At 38.4% G+C, this 16584-nt stretch overlaps 1 protein-coding gene across 2 annotated transcripts in view; it reads left to right on the top strand.

The window, feature by feature from the left end:
* PRKG1 (protein kinase, cGMP-dependent, type I) overlaps positions 1–16584 on the top strand; it is a 1522098-nt gene that overhangs the window by 220631 nt on the left and 1284883 nt on the right. For both annotated transcript variants that reach the window (XM_006880306.1, XM_006880307.1), the window contains exon 2: positions 14514–14680. In XM_006880306.1, coding sequence (XP_006880368.1) covers positions 14514–14680 — 167 coding nt within the window. The remainder of the gene's footprint in view (positions 1–14513; positions 14681–16584) is intronic.

The raw sequence follows: 16584 nt of genomic DNA, 5'->3' as shown, positions 1-16584 counted from the left end.
TGTGGATATACCACAGCTTCTCTATCCATTCGTTTGTTGATGGGCCCTTAGGCTGCTTCCAACTCTTATGGAAACCAGTTAAGCCAGATGTAGACAGTCCTGTAGTTTAAAACTAACCAAACTGGAAACCATTGGAATGCCTCTGGAAGGAATTGAAAGGAAGACTTAGTCCAAATGCTTCTCTGTATTTTAAAGATGGATTGTGGGTTTTTTACTCTTTCCTATAATTTTAGCTGTAAGAAGATGGGAATTGGAGTCAGGTGTTTTTATACCGCATCTAATGGCTATATGTAAGACTTTGTCGTAAATAGGGGCTCAGTAAGAATTTGATGAATGAGTAAGTGATGGAATTACAAATAATGCAAAGGTCAGATTGAGAGGACCACTATATAAAGGCTAGTTGATATATACCTGGAGTCACATGGTTTTGAAGAAAGATGGCATAGAAGTGAAATGATGGATCAGCTGTTTTCTATCGTGACTACTTTGCTTCTGCAATTGGTTTTTACAGGGGTTACAGTAAGAAAACATGTACAAAAAATGAAAACTCGCTGCCATAAAAAAAAAAGCACATTCTAAATCATATGAGCCTACAGGACAGGGTCAAGCTGCCCATAAGATTTCCAATCATAAGAAAATCTTAAATATTTTCCATCATAAGGAAAGCAGACTGCTTCCTTTTCTTCTTAAAGAGCAACTGGGGGGTTTGAACCATCACCCTTCTGTTTAGCAGCCAGAAGTCTTACCCACAGTGCTAGCAGAGCTCCTTTAACATGTACAGTAGAACTCAAATGACAAAACTACAAACCACCTAAAGCTTTTGGTCTGGATATCTTTCTTCCGGGCATCTTTCTTTCATGAACTTAGACTTTATCCATCAGTAAAGTTAGAGCCTTGTCATGGATTACCTCTGCCTTCCTAATTCATTATAGAAAGTGAAAAATAAAGGAAAAACTAGAAACTTTGCCAAGGTTATGTGTGGAGTGTCTAATCATCATTGCACCCATAATAGCAATGCTTCTAACTGTGGGTTAGGTTGTAACCCAACCACTCAATGAAATACTATCTTGTAGTGCTTTACAACATCCTGGGGACACTGCTTCGTGTCTGCCCTTTGGGTCCCTTTATTCCAGCTAGCTGCTTCAAGTGGAAGAACCAATGTTTTGAGCTCAAGTTTTACTCCTCTGCCAGAAGTACTATGTTTAATACAAAGGGACCTGGATTTTATGCTGTTAGCTCCACTTCCCACTTTTCTCCATGTGACACAGACTCTCTTCCCTTCTCTGACCTGACCCTTTCTTCTGGAACCTCAGCCTAGCAAAACCCTATCATTTGCCTCTTATATTGGTGGACATCTTTTGGCAGTGTTAGATCTTTTACCTGCAAAGTATATTATTTCCATTTCAGTACACACACACACACACACACACACACACACACACACACATTTCATGAATCCAAGTCTTCTGCATTTATTTGTTATACTTCCTTCCTTGACTTCATGGCCGGCTAAACATCTTTATGGCTTCTCTGCTTCTTTTTGTCTTTAAGTCACCAATAGCTGTGGCTTTTATTTTACAAAGAATACATTCTTGAAAGTGGTTTACCAGATTTGCAGGTCTGGCTTATTTCCATAAATACTATAGTTGTGTCAACAGTGCAGGCCACTCTCTAAATCACTTTGTGACTAATTAGAATAGGGTTAAAAACCAATCAGTCATTGTTGCCTGCATTTACCTGCGGGGCAGTGCACTTAGAATTGTTGTATTGGAATATATGATTTATTTGACATTGAAAGAGACAGACCTTTAAGGACAGCATAACACAAGGTATTATATGGATAGTAGATTCAAGTTAGAAATGGATTTCTTAAATTTCCCTTCCTTTCTTCTTTTTCTGTCTTCTGAAAGAAAGAATTTGAGATTTCTAGCTCTTTAGTAATTTGCTGTTAAGGACTTCTCTAAAGTGCCAAAGAGCAAGAATATCAATTTAAAGACTAAGGTGTAACTGATCTAAGTCATGGTATTTTCACTTACTGCCTGTGCATCAGAAAGTTGGACAGTGAGTAAGGAGGAGCAAAGAAGAATTGATGCTTCAGAATTGAGTTGTCAGCACAGAGTATTCAGTATCCCATGGCCTGCCAAAAGAGCAAACACTTCTGTCTCAGAGGATATGCTGCAAGGGTGCTCCTTAGAAGCCAGGATGGTGAAACTTAGTCACACATAACATATGTTGTCATGAAAAGGATAGTCCCTGGAAAAACGTACCATGCTGGGAATGGAAGAGGGTTGGCCAAGAGAACATGACCTTTGATGAGATGGATTGACACAGTGATTGTAACAATGAGTTTGAGCATGACAGAAGTGGTGAGGATAGAGCACGGTTGTTCATAAACTTGCTATGAGTTATGGTTAACTCAGTGGCCCCTACTCATTAGCTCCCTCAGAGATCACAAGGTTTGTGCAGGATAGCTCGAAGGTTCATTGGGTTGGTATGAGATGAAGTTAACTCAGAGGCACCTAACTACAATACATTACATTGTAAACTGCTAAATTGAAAAGGCTTTGTTAAGTTTATAAATTCTACATATATTAGATTACTACTGTAAAAATTTGCTAGGAGCTATTGCCTAATCTCTTGCTCATAGCAATCCGATGTGAACACAAAAACAAAACCCTTCCTAATCCTTTGCAGGCCTTAGTCTTTGCTTTCCAAGTGCATTGGTACATGATCTTCCTTTCTTTCTTTGACGTTCTACCTTTCCAAGTCTCACTATCCTTGTTTCTAAAGTGCACTCTGCCTGCACTGCTTTCAGGATAGATTTGCTTGTTCTTTGAGCAGTCCATAGTGTATTGAGTATTCTTCAATAATGTCACGACTAAAGGCATCAATTCTTCAGTCTTCCTTGTTTATTTGTCAACTTCATATGCATTTGAAATTTACATCAAGCATGCATTCATCTTTAAACTGACATCTTTGCTCTTTAGCACTTCAAAGAGTTCCTTGTTAGCAGATTTGCCCAAAGCAGTACTTTGATTTCTTGACTGTGTGTCCATGGATGTTGATTGTGGATCCAAATAAAATGAAATTATTGACAACTTCAGTGTTGTCTTCACTTATGATACTGCTTGTTAGTACAATTGTGAAGATTTTTGGTTTTGGTATGTTTCAGTACAGTCTCTACTGAAGGCTACAGCCTTGGATCTTCCTCAGTCATTGCTTTAAGTTTCTTTACTTTAGTAAGCAAGGTAGGTAGTGTCGTCTACATATCACAGGCTGTGGAGTAGTCTTCTTCAATCCTGTCCCTACATTTTTCTTCTTATACTCCAGCTGTTTGGATTATTTGCTTGTTGTACAGATTCACTAGTATGGTGAAAGGAAGTAACCCTGATGTACACCTCATCTCATTAAAACAACACAGCATCCCCTTGCTGTATTCTTTTGGATTCATGTACAGTTTTCACAAGAGCACAATTAAGTGTTCTAGGATTCCCATTCTTCTCAGTATTATCCATAAATTACTGTTATCCACACAGCTTCTGCATAGTCATTAAGAAGCAAGTAAACATCTTCCTGGTGTTCTCTGCTTTCATTCAGGGTCCATCTGATGTCAGCAATGATGTCATTAGTTCTGAGTCCACTTCCCGTCCACATGTGAAAAATAATTGTGTAGCAAATACTTCACATTTAGAAGTTAATATTTTACTATAGATACAAATTTTTTTTGTCATGTCTAGATTAAAAACAAAATCAATTAACAACAACAACAACAGAAACATTTATTTAAGTAAAATTCCAACTAACAGTGACTTTATAGGTTGGAGTAGAACATCCCCATGATTTTCCTAAGCCTGCAATTTTTATGAAAATTGATGGCAACGTCCTTCTCAAGCTGAGGGCTTGGATGGTAGGTTTAAATCTCCAGGCTTTCAGATAACTATCAGCGTTTGTCTGTTACTCCATCAGGGAACCTTATGTCTACATTGTTGTTGTGTATCTTTGAGTCATAACTGACCCATAACTGACCCCCCAGCAGGCAGCTAATTGGACTAGAGGACATTGCCCATCATTCTCCTATAGAGGGGCTGGTAGAATTGAACTTTCGGCCTTTGGGATGGCAGAACACCTTCTTACCACTAAGCCACTCAATCTCCCTATATCTATATTTGAAGTCATTAATTACAAAATCCTTGCAGTTTACATTTTAAAAATACTTTAAAAAAATCACATAAGCATAATAAGGAGCCCAATACCTTTGTGGGAGAAGAATGTGTAATCTCTTCCCTTTGACTTATTGCCTCAGAAAATCTCCTGGAGCATCAGCTGTGCGTTGGTTCCATCTAAGTGGCACACAATGACAACAACAATAGTAGTAGCTTGGTAGGAAGCTCTAGTGATATGTTGTTACTGTTATATGCAATTGAGTTGCCTGTGACCCTTAACAACCCTAGGTCAGTAGCTCTGAACCCTGCCAGACTCACTGACTCTGGCACACCTTATCCCATTGCCCCAGTTACCATGTCAATCTATCTCGTCTGGGGAATCCTCTCCAGCACTGTCCTGCCACCCTTCCAAGCATGATGTCCTTCTCCAAGGACGAATCTCTCCTATATAACTAGAAGTATGTTGTTGTTGTTAAGTGCCGTTGAGTCGCAGGCAACTCATAGTGACCCTATGAAGGAGAGTCCTTGACGCTTGGGTGCCTTTCATCCTCTCTTTAGGTTCATAGGGTTTCCGGAGGCAAGCTATTATGGAAGTGGATGCCACTTCTCCTTCCACACTTGTTCAATCGGGGAGCTCCACCCCGCTCTCAGTCCGCATTGGGTAGCCAACCATTAATGCATTTGACACATCCGTGTCACAGTGTTCAGCCTCTATAGTCTATAGGAGATTGAGCTGTTAACCCAAAGGCTGAGCCTCTCTGAACTTTAATCTAAAAGCAGCTTTTCAGTGTGATGATGCGCTGTGCCCTTTTGTGGAATTATTGCCTTGGAAAACCAGTGGAAGGTTGACTTTGAGTTGGTCTTGATTAAGTGGAGGAGTAAGGGAGACAGGTTTAGTAGGTTGAGCAGTTTCACTGTTGACTGAAGTCAGCGGTTCACCCCACCAGACGCTAATGGGAGAAAGAGGACATGGGCTGTTCAGATTGATGACCTTGGAATCGAATGAAGGTTTTCCACAAATTGGAATCTACTTGACGGCAGTGAGGTTGGGGTTTTTTATTATAAGCTTAATGGGAATTACCTTTTTATTTGAAATTCAAGTGCAGACATTGTTCCAAATGGATGGAAATTTTCTGTATGTTTCATTACCCTTTCATTTTTGAACACTGAGCTCTTTGTAGGCTGAATAAGTGGAAGGTAAGGCAGGGGAGGGGAAGGAGGAGAAAAGTAGGGAGACAAGAAGAACATTCACTCGTGGCAGAAGAACAAATGTGAACAGTCTGGAATCAAAATAACTTGAATTCACTGATGGATTTAAAAGGTGTTCTGTATTAGAGGTTATCTCTCTGTAGAAGTGACAAAAACATATTCAGAACTTTTGTTAACGTTGAGAATGAATTAGATCAGAAAGAGAATCTCCCTGAATGAGCCATCACAGACATTTTTTAAGCCATAGAATCCTTGCCCAGTGACCTCAGCTCCCTGCTGGTACTGTTGCAATGGATTTGGTGGGTCTTTATCCAAGTTCATGTAGAGTTAAATGACTGAAGATATGAAAGAGGTATAGCTAGTGATGTGGTAGCAAGAGTGATGGAGAGGATGAGAGAGATGAAGAGAGAGATCCAGAAACAGAATTAATCATAAGGAGTGTTTGTATGGTAAAGGAAGGTTTGAAAAGTATTTTCCTTTCAGACTGGTAGTTGGTAGAACTGAGTTCTACTTAATATCTGACACAACTTGGCAGGCATCTAACCTCTGGGCCTTTGTCTTCTTATCTGTCAAATGGTAACATCTGTTCTACCTACTGCCCAGAGTTGAGGCGAGAATAAAACGAAATGTTAGATGTGTAATTATTTTGAAAGCATGAATTGCACTCTGCAAATGAAAGGTCATATTATCCAAACATAACATCCTTAGTGTTGCAAAATTGAGATAAGTGAGAACATTTGCTTTTGAATTTTGTAATTGGGATAAATTATTCAAACTGTCAATATGCTTTAGTTTTGCGGGCTTGGAAGTCAAGTAGATATATTTTTAAAGTCTGGCTCTACCCATGACTAGTTGTGTACCTGAACTGGTTATGTAACGTCTCTGAGCTGTGTTTCCATGTTGGCAAAGTTAGGAGGTCATTGTAAGATTTTAAGTGAAGTAATGCTTCTTGTACATTGCTAAACACAGATTAACCACTTACTATACTAATATTGTGATTGTGTACCGTGGAGTCAGCACCGACCCATAGCTGACCCTCTGGTGGGTTTTCAGAGGCAGTTAATTGCTGGGAGGAGATTGCCCATCCTTCACCCATAGAGCACTGGTGGCCTCAAACTTTGTGCCTTTGGGATTGCAATGCAGCTTCTTGCCACTATGCCACCAGAGCTCCCTACTACTACAACTACTACTAAATAATGAGTTGGAGTTGAATCAACAGGAAAGGACTTTTGTCTGTTTTCGTTTCAGTATTACCACTTTAATGGCAGTTCAACTTACTGTTTTGGGGGGATTTTAAATTTCATTTTTGGCTTACAAATCTGCAAATTGTAGTGTTTAGAACTAGCAGCACGTGATTTTTGATAGTGCTTTAAAAAATTAGTTACTTAAAGACGTTTCTTAGCATTTCTACCATCTCTTTTTAGGTAGACCAAATATCTATCTAATGTTAGAATTGCAGTGCAAACTCAAAGGCTTGTGGTTCAAATCTACCAGCTGTTCCACAGAAGAGGAACAGTCCCCTCCTGTGCTATTGACAGCCTCTGAAAACCTACTGGAGGGTCAGATACTGGCTGGACAGCATACAGCAACGACATACAGATGTACAGTAGGCTACTTGGAGAAGATCTCAACCAGGTTCATCTGAGCGGATGATCTGCCTGTGAGAAACAGTGCAGGCACTATAATATGGCTAAGTTTGATGCTAATATTCTGAAAGCATCAGCAGAACAGAAATAGTAAATTACTCAAGGCACCATTTTCAACTAAGAGAAACTATAATATTTAAGGGAAAGGGAGAGTTAGTTAGTAGTCAAAGATATTCTTTTCTTGGTGTTTAAGTCAAAGAAATTTAACATGTAAAGTAACATAGCGAAGAAAATAAATACAAGAAGTGTCTAAACAGTGGCATGCCCTGAAATTATTTCTCTGGTGATCAGTTTTCAAATCAAGCCATTGCATAATTTGAAAAGGCAATGTTTAAACATGGTGGCAATGACAATGCAGGGTACTGGATTTCAAGGGACTTGATAAACGCTGTCATGGTGCCGCCTCTGCCTGATCGACAAGGCTGCCAGGAAAGTTAGGGACCTGATGGATACTCACATCGGGATCCTGCTGACCTTGCTGGAAACAAGTGAACCTTCGGAGGTATCAGTTGTTTTTGTAATTTGAGAGAAAAAAGATATTTTTTTAAGCATTAAATTGCCACCTGCATGTAAATATACGTAAAGTTTTGAAAAAAAAAAAAAAAACATAATCCAACTTTTTTTGACATTTAGGGATCTGCCTGAACTTGAGGGTAGTTCAATTCCTGACAGATTAGGCTGTGTAGATCTTACATTAGATAATGTAATTCAGTGTCTTATTTGTTCTCAAAGACTTTCTAGTACTTTTGGAAACCCTGTAGTTCTGTCCCCAAGATGTGAAAGAGGAGGTTTATAGGACAGGAGTTTGATGTGGGATCTTTTGCGCTGTGCATGTTAAGTTAGGCTCACTAGTGTGATTTAGCTGCAGGAGGCCTCCTGGAGCACCAGGTGAATTCAGTTACCAGCTGCGGGACCTTCAGTACTTTTTGTACATTTGTGAACACCTGCAAAGAACAGTAACTTTCACTTCCCTCAATTATATGTAATTCATTTCTGTTCTTTAACATCTAGCCAGTGGTTGCAAGAGCTGTTTAGCGTTGTTTCTAGTCAATAATTATAAAGTGAGAGTATTAATAAAGAAAGGAATCCTTTTGTAGTATGGAGTGTTATCAGGCAGTGTGGCTCCACCAGCCGCTCCTTTGGAGAAAGACAGGCACTCCTTGCTTCCCATAAGATTATTAGCCTCAGACCCAATCGAGGGTCACCATGCAGTGGGTATTCATAAAGAAGAGAATTTGTAAATGATCATATGAGTAACATTCAGGCAAAGAAATATTTTACGTTTCAAGGCTTTTCCTCTTACCTTAATCACTTATTTCTTCTCTGGTTACTATTTCTAAAATTTATTTAGATACTCATTTATTTTGGTACTGCAGGTAACACGTTAGAAGATAGATGACACCCAAGAAAATTTTGCAGTATATGTCATGGACAGAATTAAGGCCTTTGGTGATCTAAGGACGATGTTGCAATCAGACTCTTTTGGTCAATGATTATCATGTTTTGTATCAAATACTGATTATGGGTGGTGATGATGGTTGTTGTGTACCACAGAGTTAGAAGTAATCCATAGCTGACCCTCTGGTGGGTTTTCAGTTAATTACATAGGAGGAGATTGCCCATCCTGCTCCTGCGAAACAGCTGGTGAACTTGAACCACGTGCCTCTGAGAATTGTAGCATAGTTTCTTGCCACTGGGCTACCAGAGCTCCATTATAGGTTGTATGTGCCAAAAATAGCTTTGATTTCTTCATGTTTTTATCCTAAGTTTGAGATAACAATTAACAGAGTTGGTTGATGTGAAGATTTAGGCTGATATTTGTTGCTGTCTTGCAGTTTGAAATAAAATGGATCCAAAGTTATGTGAGATCAAAATTTATCTTTGAAAAATGTGGGCTGGTTGATAATAAAATTGGTCAGTTGACGCCTGTGTAGAGCATTCAGGAAAGCTATTTGACAAGGAACGAGACTCACTGGCCAGTCTCGTAACAATGGTGGCAGCAGGAGGACTAGTCTCAGAGCCTTTCTTACAGGTGATTAATAAAATACTCAAAATAGAAATATGAGATTATCCTTCTGCAGTGACTCCTGGGTTAGAAATTGTTGGGAGCTCCTGTGAGGACCGTGTCTGAGTTAAAGAGCTGTGAACTGTCATGGGAATTTGGACTTAAGAGTTCCCAATTTCACAGACCAGAGGTCAAGGTGACACTGAAGCTAGACTCTTTGCTTGCCTCTCTAGACATTTGAGCTCCAGTGCCATTGGGAGGTATAGTGATTTTAGTAAAGGCATTTTAATTCTTTTTCAAGGTCAAAAATTGATTCTAGAAATTTCTATGCTGTATTTTTCAGTTGTGGCAGTTGATGTTCATTTTTATTAATCTTTTCATTGCACTGATTCTCTCCATGTTAATTTTCACATTACTAGGCAAAACTGCTCTTAACTTATGTTTATTGCTACGTGGTATGTGATTAAAAAGAAACTAGTATAAAATGAAGATGTAGGTAGGCAGTGGATGGAAGTTTCAGCTTCTCATGATAGCTTTTGAAATTGGAGATGAGGCCTAAATCTCTCCTAAGGTAAGAGTGGCCAGGGGGTTAGTTGGAGCTTTGGTGACCTAGTAAGTAAGATGTTGTGATACTAACCTAAAGGCATGAGTTTAAATTGACCAGCTACTTGATGGGAGAAATATAGTCTGTCTTGTACTCTTAAAAATACAACCTTTGTACGTGTAAAACCTACTTGAAGGTCAGCTATGGGCCCATTACAACTCAAAGGATATGAGTTTGAATTTTGAGTTAAGAGTCAGTGATTTGAAGTCTAAAGAAATGAAATATTTGTAGGACACTGATTCACATGAGTTTATTTTACAAGAATTCTTTACTATCATGGCAATGTGGTCGTTGTGTGCCGTGCCATATGAGCTGATTTCTAGCTGACCCTCCAACAGGGTTTTAGAGACAATTAATCACAAGCGAGGAGATTGCTCATATCTCCTCTACAGATCAGCTGGTGGATTTGAATTGCATACCAGTAGTGGGGTTTTTCTTTTATACCAGTAGTTTTTATATTTGTGTATTTATTTAATACTATCTTGTTGTTGTTAGATGCTATTGAGTTGAGTACAAGTCATAGCGACCCTATGAACTGCAGATCTGAACCTTCTCCTGTCATGTGCTATCCTCATCATCTCTGATACACTTGAGCCGATTGCTCAATGAGGGTCGTCTTCTCTTTCACTGACCCTCCACCTTTCCAAGCATCATGTCCCTTTCCAAATAGCCTCTCCTAGCAACATATCAAAGGTGCGTGAGACTAAGCTTTGCCATTTTTGCCCCCAAGGAACATTCTGACTATACTTTATCTAAGATATATCTGTTTGTTCTTTTGGCAGTCAATGAGATGTACTCTTTTTCAATACCACAGTTCAAAGACATCTGTTCTTCTGTCGTTCTTATTTATTGTCTGTATCTTAGACATGTAGCAAGTTCTGGAAAAGACCATGGCCCGAATCAGGCCATTAGATTTTAAAAATTTATATCATTGTTCCTCAGTAATTTGAGGAGATCTCTGACTACTGACTTCCCCAAGGCAACGTTTCCTGATCTTCTGGCTTCTAGTACCAAGGATGTTGATTATAGATACAAGTAAGATGAAATAGTTGACATTTCAACGATTTTCCCATCAGTTATGATGTTGCATAGCATTCCAGTGGTGAAGATTTTTGTTTACTTGATATTGAGATGCAATCCATACTGAAAGCTGCAGTGTTTGATCTTCTGTGTGTTGTCTAGTCAAAACCAACCCATAGCTGACACTCTAGTTCATTTTCAGAGGCACTTAATCACACAGAAGGAGATTGCCCATCCTTCTCATCCTCTAGGTGGTTTTCAGAGGCATTTAATCACCAAGGAGGAGATTGTGCATCCTTCTGTGGAGCTTTTAGCATATTCAGACTGTGTGCCTTTGGGATTACAGCATGGCTTCTTACCGCTTGGCTACCAGAGCCACCTAGAGCTCCGTGGAGTTGGAACCAATTAATAACTACTCTCCAGTGAGTTTTCAGAAACTGTAAATCTTAGGAGAGGAGAATGCCTATCTATCTCTCTCAGAGCAGCTGATGGATGGATTTGAACTGTTTGCTTTTCATTGGCAGCACAACTCCTTACCCACTAAGCCACAAGGGCATTCCCTAAAATAGCAATGTTGTCGTGTATTATCGAGTCAGAATTGACTCTTAACTGACCCTCCAGTGGGTTTTACCAGTTTATACTGGTTTGTGTAATAACTGTTCCTTAAGTTCACAGGGCTTTATTAAGCAGAATGAATTTACATTAGTAAATTAAAATGGTCTGTGGTGGAATTATTGAACTATGAAAGTTGACAAACACTACTAACCAGACCTTTCTCTCTGGTGACGTAACTCAGTTAGGGAGTTGCCCTGCTCGCCCAAAGATGGTGCAAAGCTTTGTCTTTCATACTTCGGACATGTTACTATGAGAGTTTATCCCATGGAAAAAGCAATCATACGTGGAAGGGTGGAGGGTCAGTCGAAGAGAGGAATACTCCCACTGAGATGGATTGACATAGTGACTGAAGCAGTGAACCCAAGTGTATCAGGCATAGTGAGGATGGCACAGAACAGGACAGGATGCAGATCTGTTGTTGATAGGCTGCTTTGAGTCATATTCAACTGGACGGCACCTAACTACAACAACAACAACAACAACAACAACAATGTAGGAGCAAGTGGAAACTAATGAGAGTTGACTTAAGGTTCAGTGTTCTCAATGGGAAAGGACTTAAAAGAAGATTCTGTGATGAGGCAGGGTTTTAAATATTAGTCACTGCCAAGAACATCTTTTGATTGTACTGCACAGATGGTGTACGATTTCTATGTTGCTGTGAAGACAGAGACACAGATTGCTTATGACGTTTCAGAGACAAACATGCCGTTGGACAATTACCTGTATGAAGGAAATAAGTATGGTGACACAGACCTGAACTGATTAGTTTGTTTTAAAATGACACAAGCTTGTATGCAAAAGCCTCTAGTTTGTTTCTTCAGAGATTAGAGATTAAATATCCTCCAAATAAAATGAAGTTTGAGGAACAAGTACACTTTGTAGCCCTCCTCAGACAGTCTTCGATAAGCACTTAGAATATTTGGATAATTCTTTCATGCTATGATAGACTTCATTATTTCATCTTATAAAACAGGTTAGTTTATAACCAAGAGAAATTGACTACCTTAAGCCATTTTTGGATTGAGCTAATTAATAATTTTCTTGGAAAAAGACTTTATTTCTTCATGTTGATGCATTTCTAAGATGTTGGTCTTTAATAGATCATTAATAGTGATTTATTTGTTCCAAAGAACAAGATACTATTTGTAGTTAATTGAGTTGAGATTCTAGGGATGACAACAGTCAGTCAGTCTTCATCATATTCAAACTATGGACCCATTTTTTTTTACCTAGTTCTCTGATCTAAATAGAAGTCTATTTAGTAAAGAGAGGATTTCTTACAAAAGGCTGCAGGAGATGAAAGATTATAGCTTTCAGCATGGATTACATCTCAGCATAAAGAGGATAAAAATTCTTACCACTGGACTGATAAGCAACAGCATGATAGAGAAAAGACTGAAACTGTCAATGATTTCATCTTACTTCGACCCACAATCAACACCCTTGATACTAGCCGTCAGATGATCAGAAGACAAAGTGCACTGGGAAAATCTGCTATCGGAGACTTCTCCAAATTACCGAGGAGCAATGATGTCAGTTCAAAGACTAAAGTGCTCCTGATTCAAACCACAGTCTTCCTAGTCACCTGCTGGACATCTAAGAGCTGGCCAATGAAGAAAGATGACAGAAAAAGAATCGATGCCTTTAAGGTTTTGTTTTGGAAAATAGACTAACTGTTCCATGGACTACCAAAAGAACAAACAAATATGTCTTTGAAAAAAATACAGCCAATGTGTCCCTTGGAGGCAAGAAAGGCAAAGCTTCATCCCACATACTTCGGGCATGTTGCTGGGAGAGGCGAGCCTTGGAAAGGGACATCATGCTTGGAAGAGTGAAGGATAAAATGAGAGGAGGACCCTCAATAAGATTGATTGCAGTTTCTTTCTTTAAATATATAATTTTACAACTGACAGAATGGAGAGTCAATAGGATTAGACAAACTAGTAAAGGGGTTTTTTTTAATGGCACTGTTAGCAGACTGAGGCCATAGAATTGGAAATTAAAATCTTTCTAACTTCAAAGATTATATTCTCTTTCCATTTCATTGCAGACATACTTTCTTATTATACAAACAATTCTGTGTAAGAATTTCTGTGCTATCATTGTTAAAAACATCTCACTCTTCAAACATAGTTTTAACAGAAATACAGTAATCTATTGAGGAAGAGATTTTCATTTTTACATATGTTTATTTATTGCTGAAAGGAGCTCTGTTTGTCTATTGGTAAAGAATTGTGCTGCTAATGAATCCATAGGTTGCAAGACCTGTGAAAACTTGCGGAAGGTTTGTCTGGGTGACACAATATTTTTTTAATGGGACATCATGCTGGGTGAGGTAGGGAATTGGCAAAAAAGAGGAAGCCCCTTCATGAGATGGCTTGAAGTGGTGCCTGCAACAGTGGGCTTGAGAATGTTAGGGAACATGAGGACGGTGAAGATAGGGCAGGGTTTATAGCTATTGTTCATTGGATTCTTATAACTCACGGTAAACTTGAAGACACCTAACAGTAACAACAGCAACAGCAATTATTATTTGGGAGGAGCTCATTACCCATTGTGTTGCTAACTGGAAGGCTGACAGTTCAAATCCCTTAGCTGTTTTGTGGGACAAGATGGTGCTCTCTTGTTTCTGTTAAGATGCGTAGCCTCAGAAGCCTGGTGGAGAGTCATCAGGAGTCAGAAGCAACTCATTGGCAATGAGAGTGTGAATTACTTAAGATTAAATCATTTCAGAATATCTGAGGACAAGTTCTGTTAACTGAGATGTCTAGAAGGAGGTTGTCTAGAACAACTTTCCAAACGTGTTATGTCTGTATAGGTTGCTAAGCTCCTAGCCTACGTGTTAACCATCTTTACCTTAGCCTTCAATACTGTGCTGGTCCTGACAATATGTATTTTCATGTTTTCCATTTTGATTTTTATACGCTAATGAAGTGATCTATCCTGAGATAGATTTTGGCTATTAGAAATAAAGATGTTGCGAACCACCACCACCACCACCACCACAATAACACAACGGGTTGTATGTTTTCACTTTAAGCTGGTTCCTTATGTGTGCATTAAGTCATAACTTACTTAAAGGAAAATGTCTTCTTGCCTTTCTGTTGCTATGGAATTACGTCATTCTTGAGTCTTTCAGGAAATCTTTGGTTTCCTACGAAGAAAATTCATTTGTATGCACCAGAGGACTCTATGACTCTCAAACCTAAGATTGTCACACCTAACTGTAAATTTTCCCTCTCTTTGTCCAGGTCTAAGGATCTCATAAAGGAGGCTATCCTTGACAATGACTTTATGAAGAATTTAGAACTGTCGCAGATCCAGGAGATTGTGGATTGTATGTACCCAGTGGAATATGGCAAGGACAGTTGCATCATCAAAGAAGGGGACGTGGGGTCACTGGTCTACGTCATGGAAGGTATGGTTCTTCACCCTGATTCTCTGACATTCCTGTCTTCCCTTTCCAGCCTGCACACAGATAGCAATGCATTACCTGCGACAATTCCATTGTGCCGCCTTCTGTTGAGAAACAATTTGAAAAGCAGTAAATGCTGCTTAAATACAGCGCTTGACTAACCAAAATGTTCATGTTTAGAGTATTACTATGAGAACCCAGTATTTCTTCACATATGCAAAAAGCATAAGAAAAAAATGCTATTAATTAAACAGAATAAAGCTGTACATTATCAGCAAGCTTGAAAAGCTCCACTAGAAGCACTGGTCTATGAGAAGTATTTTTGGTCAGATAATTGGTGTTTTTCACTGAACTTTTAGTATCTTACTAGCTTTCTTGCTATGGAGCTTTTTAAATAAGATCCTATTTGTTATAAGTATATAATAGAGGTGGGTCATAAAGTTTGTATGGTATAGGAACTACTGTATCAAACAAGAATAATGGCCTATTTCATAATCTTTTCACATACAAAGATAGATACTACTTTGAAAAAACTAAAGAATGGCTTGGGTAAATATGTTTTATGCCTACATAAATTTTCAGTGTGTTTATTTCTAGCCAGGAATTATAATGACATGTTTTCCTTTTATGGGAAGAAAGAAGCCTGGAATAATGACTAACTAAGTTGAGAATAAAGGGAGTTTAGAAATGTCTGAAATACACAGATTGTTGGCGTACAAAGATCACTTTCAGTTTAAGTAGTAATTAGTGATTTACCCAAGGCATTCATGGCAGAGGCCTTTAACTCTCAAGTTGGTGTCATGAGAGTGGCCTTGAACCAGTCCCTTAAATTTTCTGAGTTCAGCAACCCTATTTGCAAAAAGTGACATACAGGTTTTTTCTGCCAGTGATTTTCCAGTGGTGATGATTTTGTGCCCTGGGGAACATTTGGATATGTCTGGAAGGCACTTTTGTTGGCATAATTGGGGAGAGGGGTGTTACTAACACCCAATGGATACAGATGAGAGTTACTGTTACGTAGTGTATTTGCCTAAAACCAAGAATTATGTCATTAATACTTTCTTCCCTCATTACACAGTTGTTCTGAAGCTAAATGACATAGTTGTATGAATGTATAGTAAACTATAAAACATTATTATTTTTATCTCATTGTGTACTTGATAGTCTATAAGATGGGTTCTTAGTATTTTTCTTTCACAGTTAATTTTCCTTTGTAGTTTTTCTTTGACATACATAGGCACTTACTTTATACGTGTGCTATTCTATCAGTTGTTTTTCTTTCATGGTGCTTACCATTTGTATGAACTTTATAAAGTTATTTGTAAGGTACAAATGTTCAGTTACATTTTGCTCTGTTAAAAAAAACACACCACAACACCCAGTAATCAAATCCATAAAGAGTATACAGTTGGCAGAGAATTGAAGGGAAAGAAGATGGAAATATATGACAGGAAGAAGTTACAGATGATAAGTGTGAAGTATAAAGGCAACATATTAAGAAGTGAAAAGAATTGCAAACAGATTTAAATCGTGTCTGAAATTGTATCGGTAGCTTCACGTGATTTCTTTTTTGGATGATTTATTGCTGAACACCTTTTAAAAATCAGAGCTTTTGTATAAAGGAAGATACATTTTTACTTAAACTATTTCTAAATACACATTATGGAACTTTATTTGACAAATCACTATTTTGAAGACTTGGGGATTTTGTTTTCTTTTATGTTGAGAATATTTCTCATTAATCAGGTTAAATAACACTGTCATTATTTTTACCCTACAACAAATAGCTCTGTTTATCCATGTCATGGCTGTTCTGGGACTTTTGATAACTACATGTATACCAACTACATTGGAAGAAGTTTATAAATAATAACGTTTATTGACAGTATGTTGTTGTTAAGTGCCGT

Source organism: Elephantulus edwardii, unplaced genomic scaffold (genome assembly GCF_000299155.1).
Source record: "Elephantulus edwardii isolate Elephantulus edwardi_28Jun2011 unplaced genomic scaffold, EleEdw1.0 scaffold00007, whole genome shotgun sequence".
Classification (NCBI taxonomy): Eukaryota; Metazoa; Chordata; class Mammalia; order Macroscelidea; family Macroscelididae; genus Elephantulus; species Elephantulus edwardii.
The sequence above is the reverse complement of the archived record's forward strand: the minus strand, read 5'-3'. Positions and strand labels throughout refer to the sequence as shown.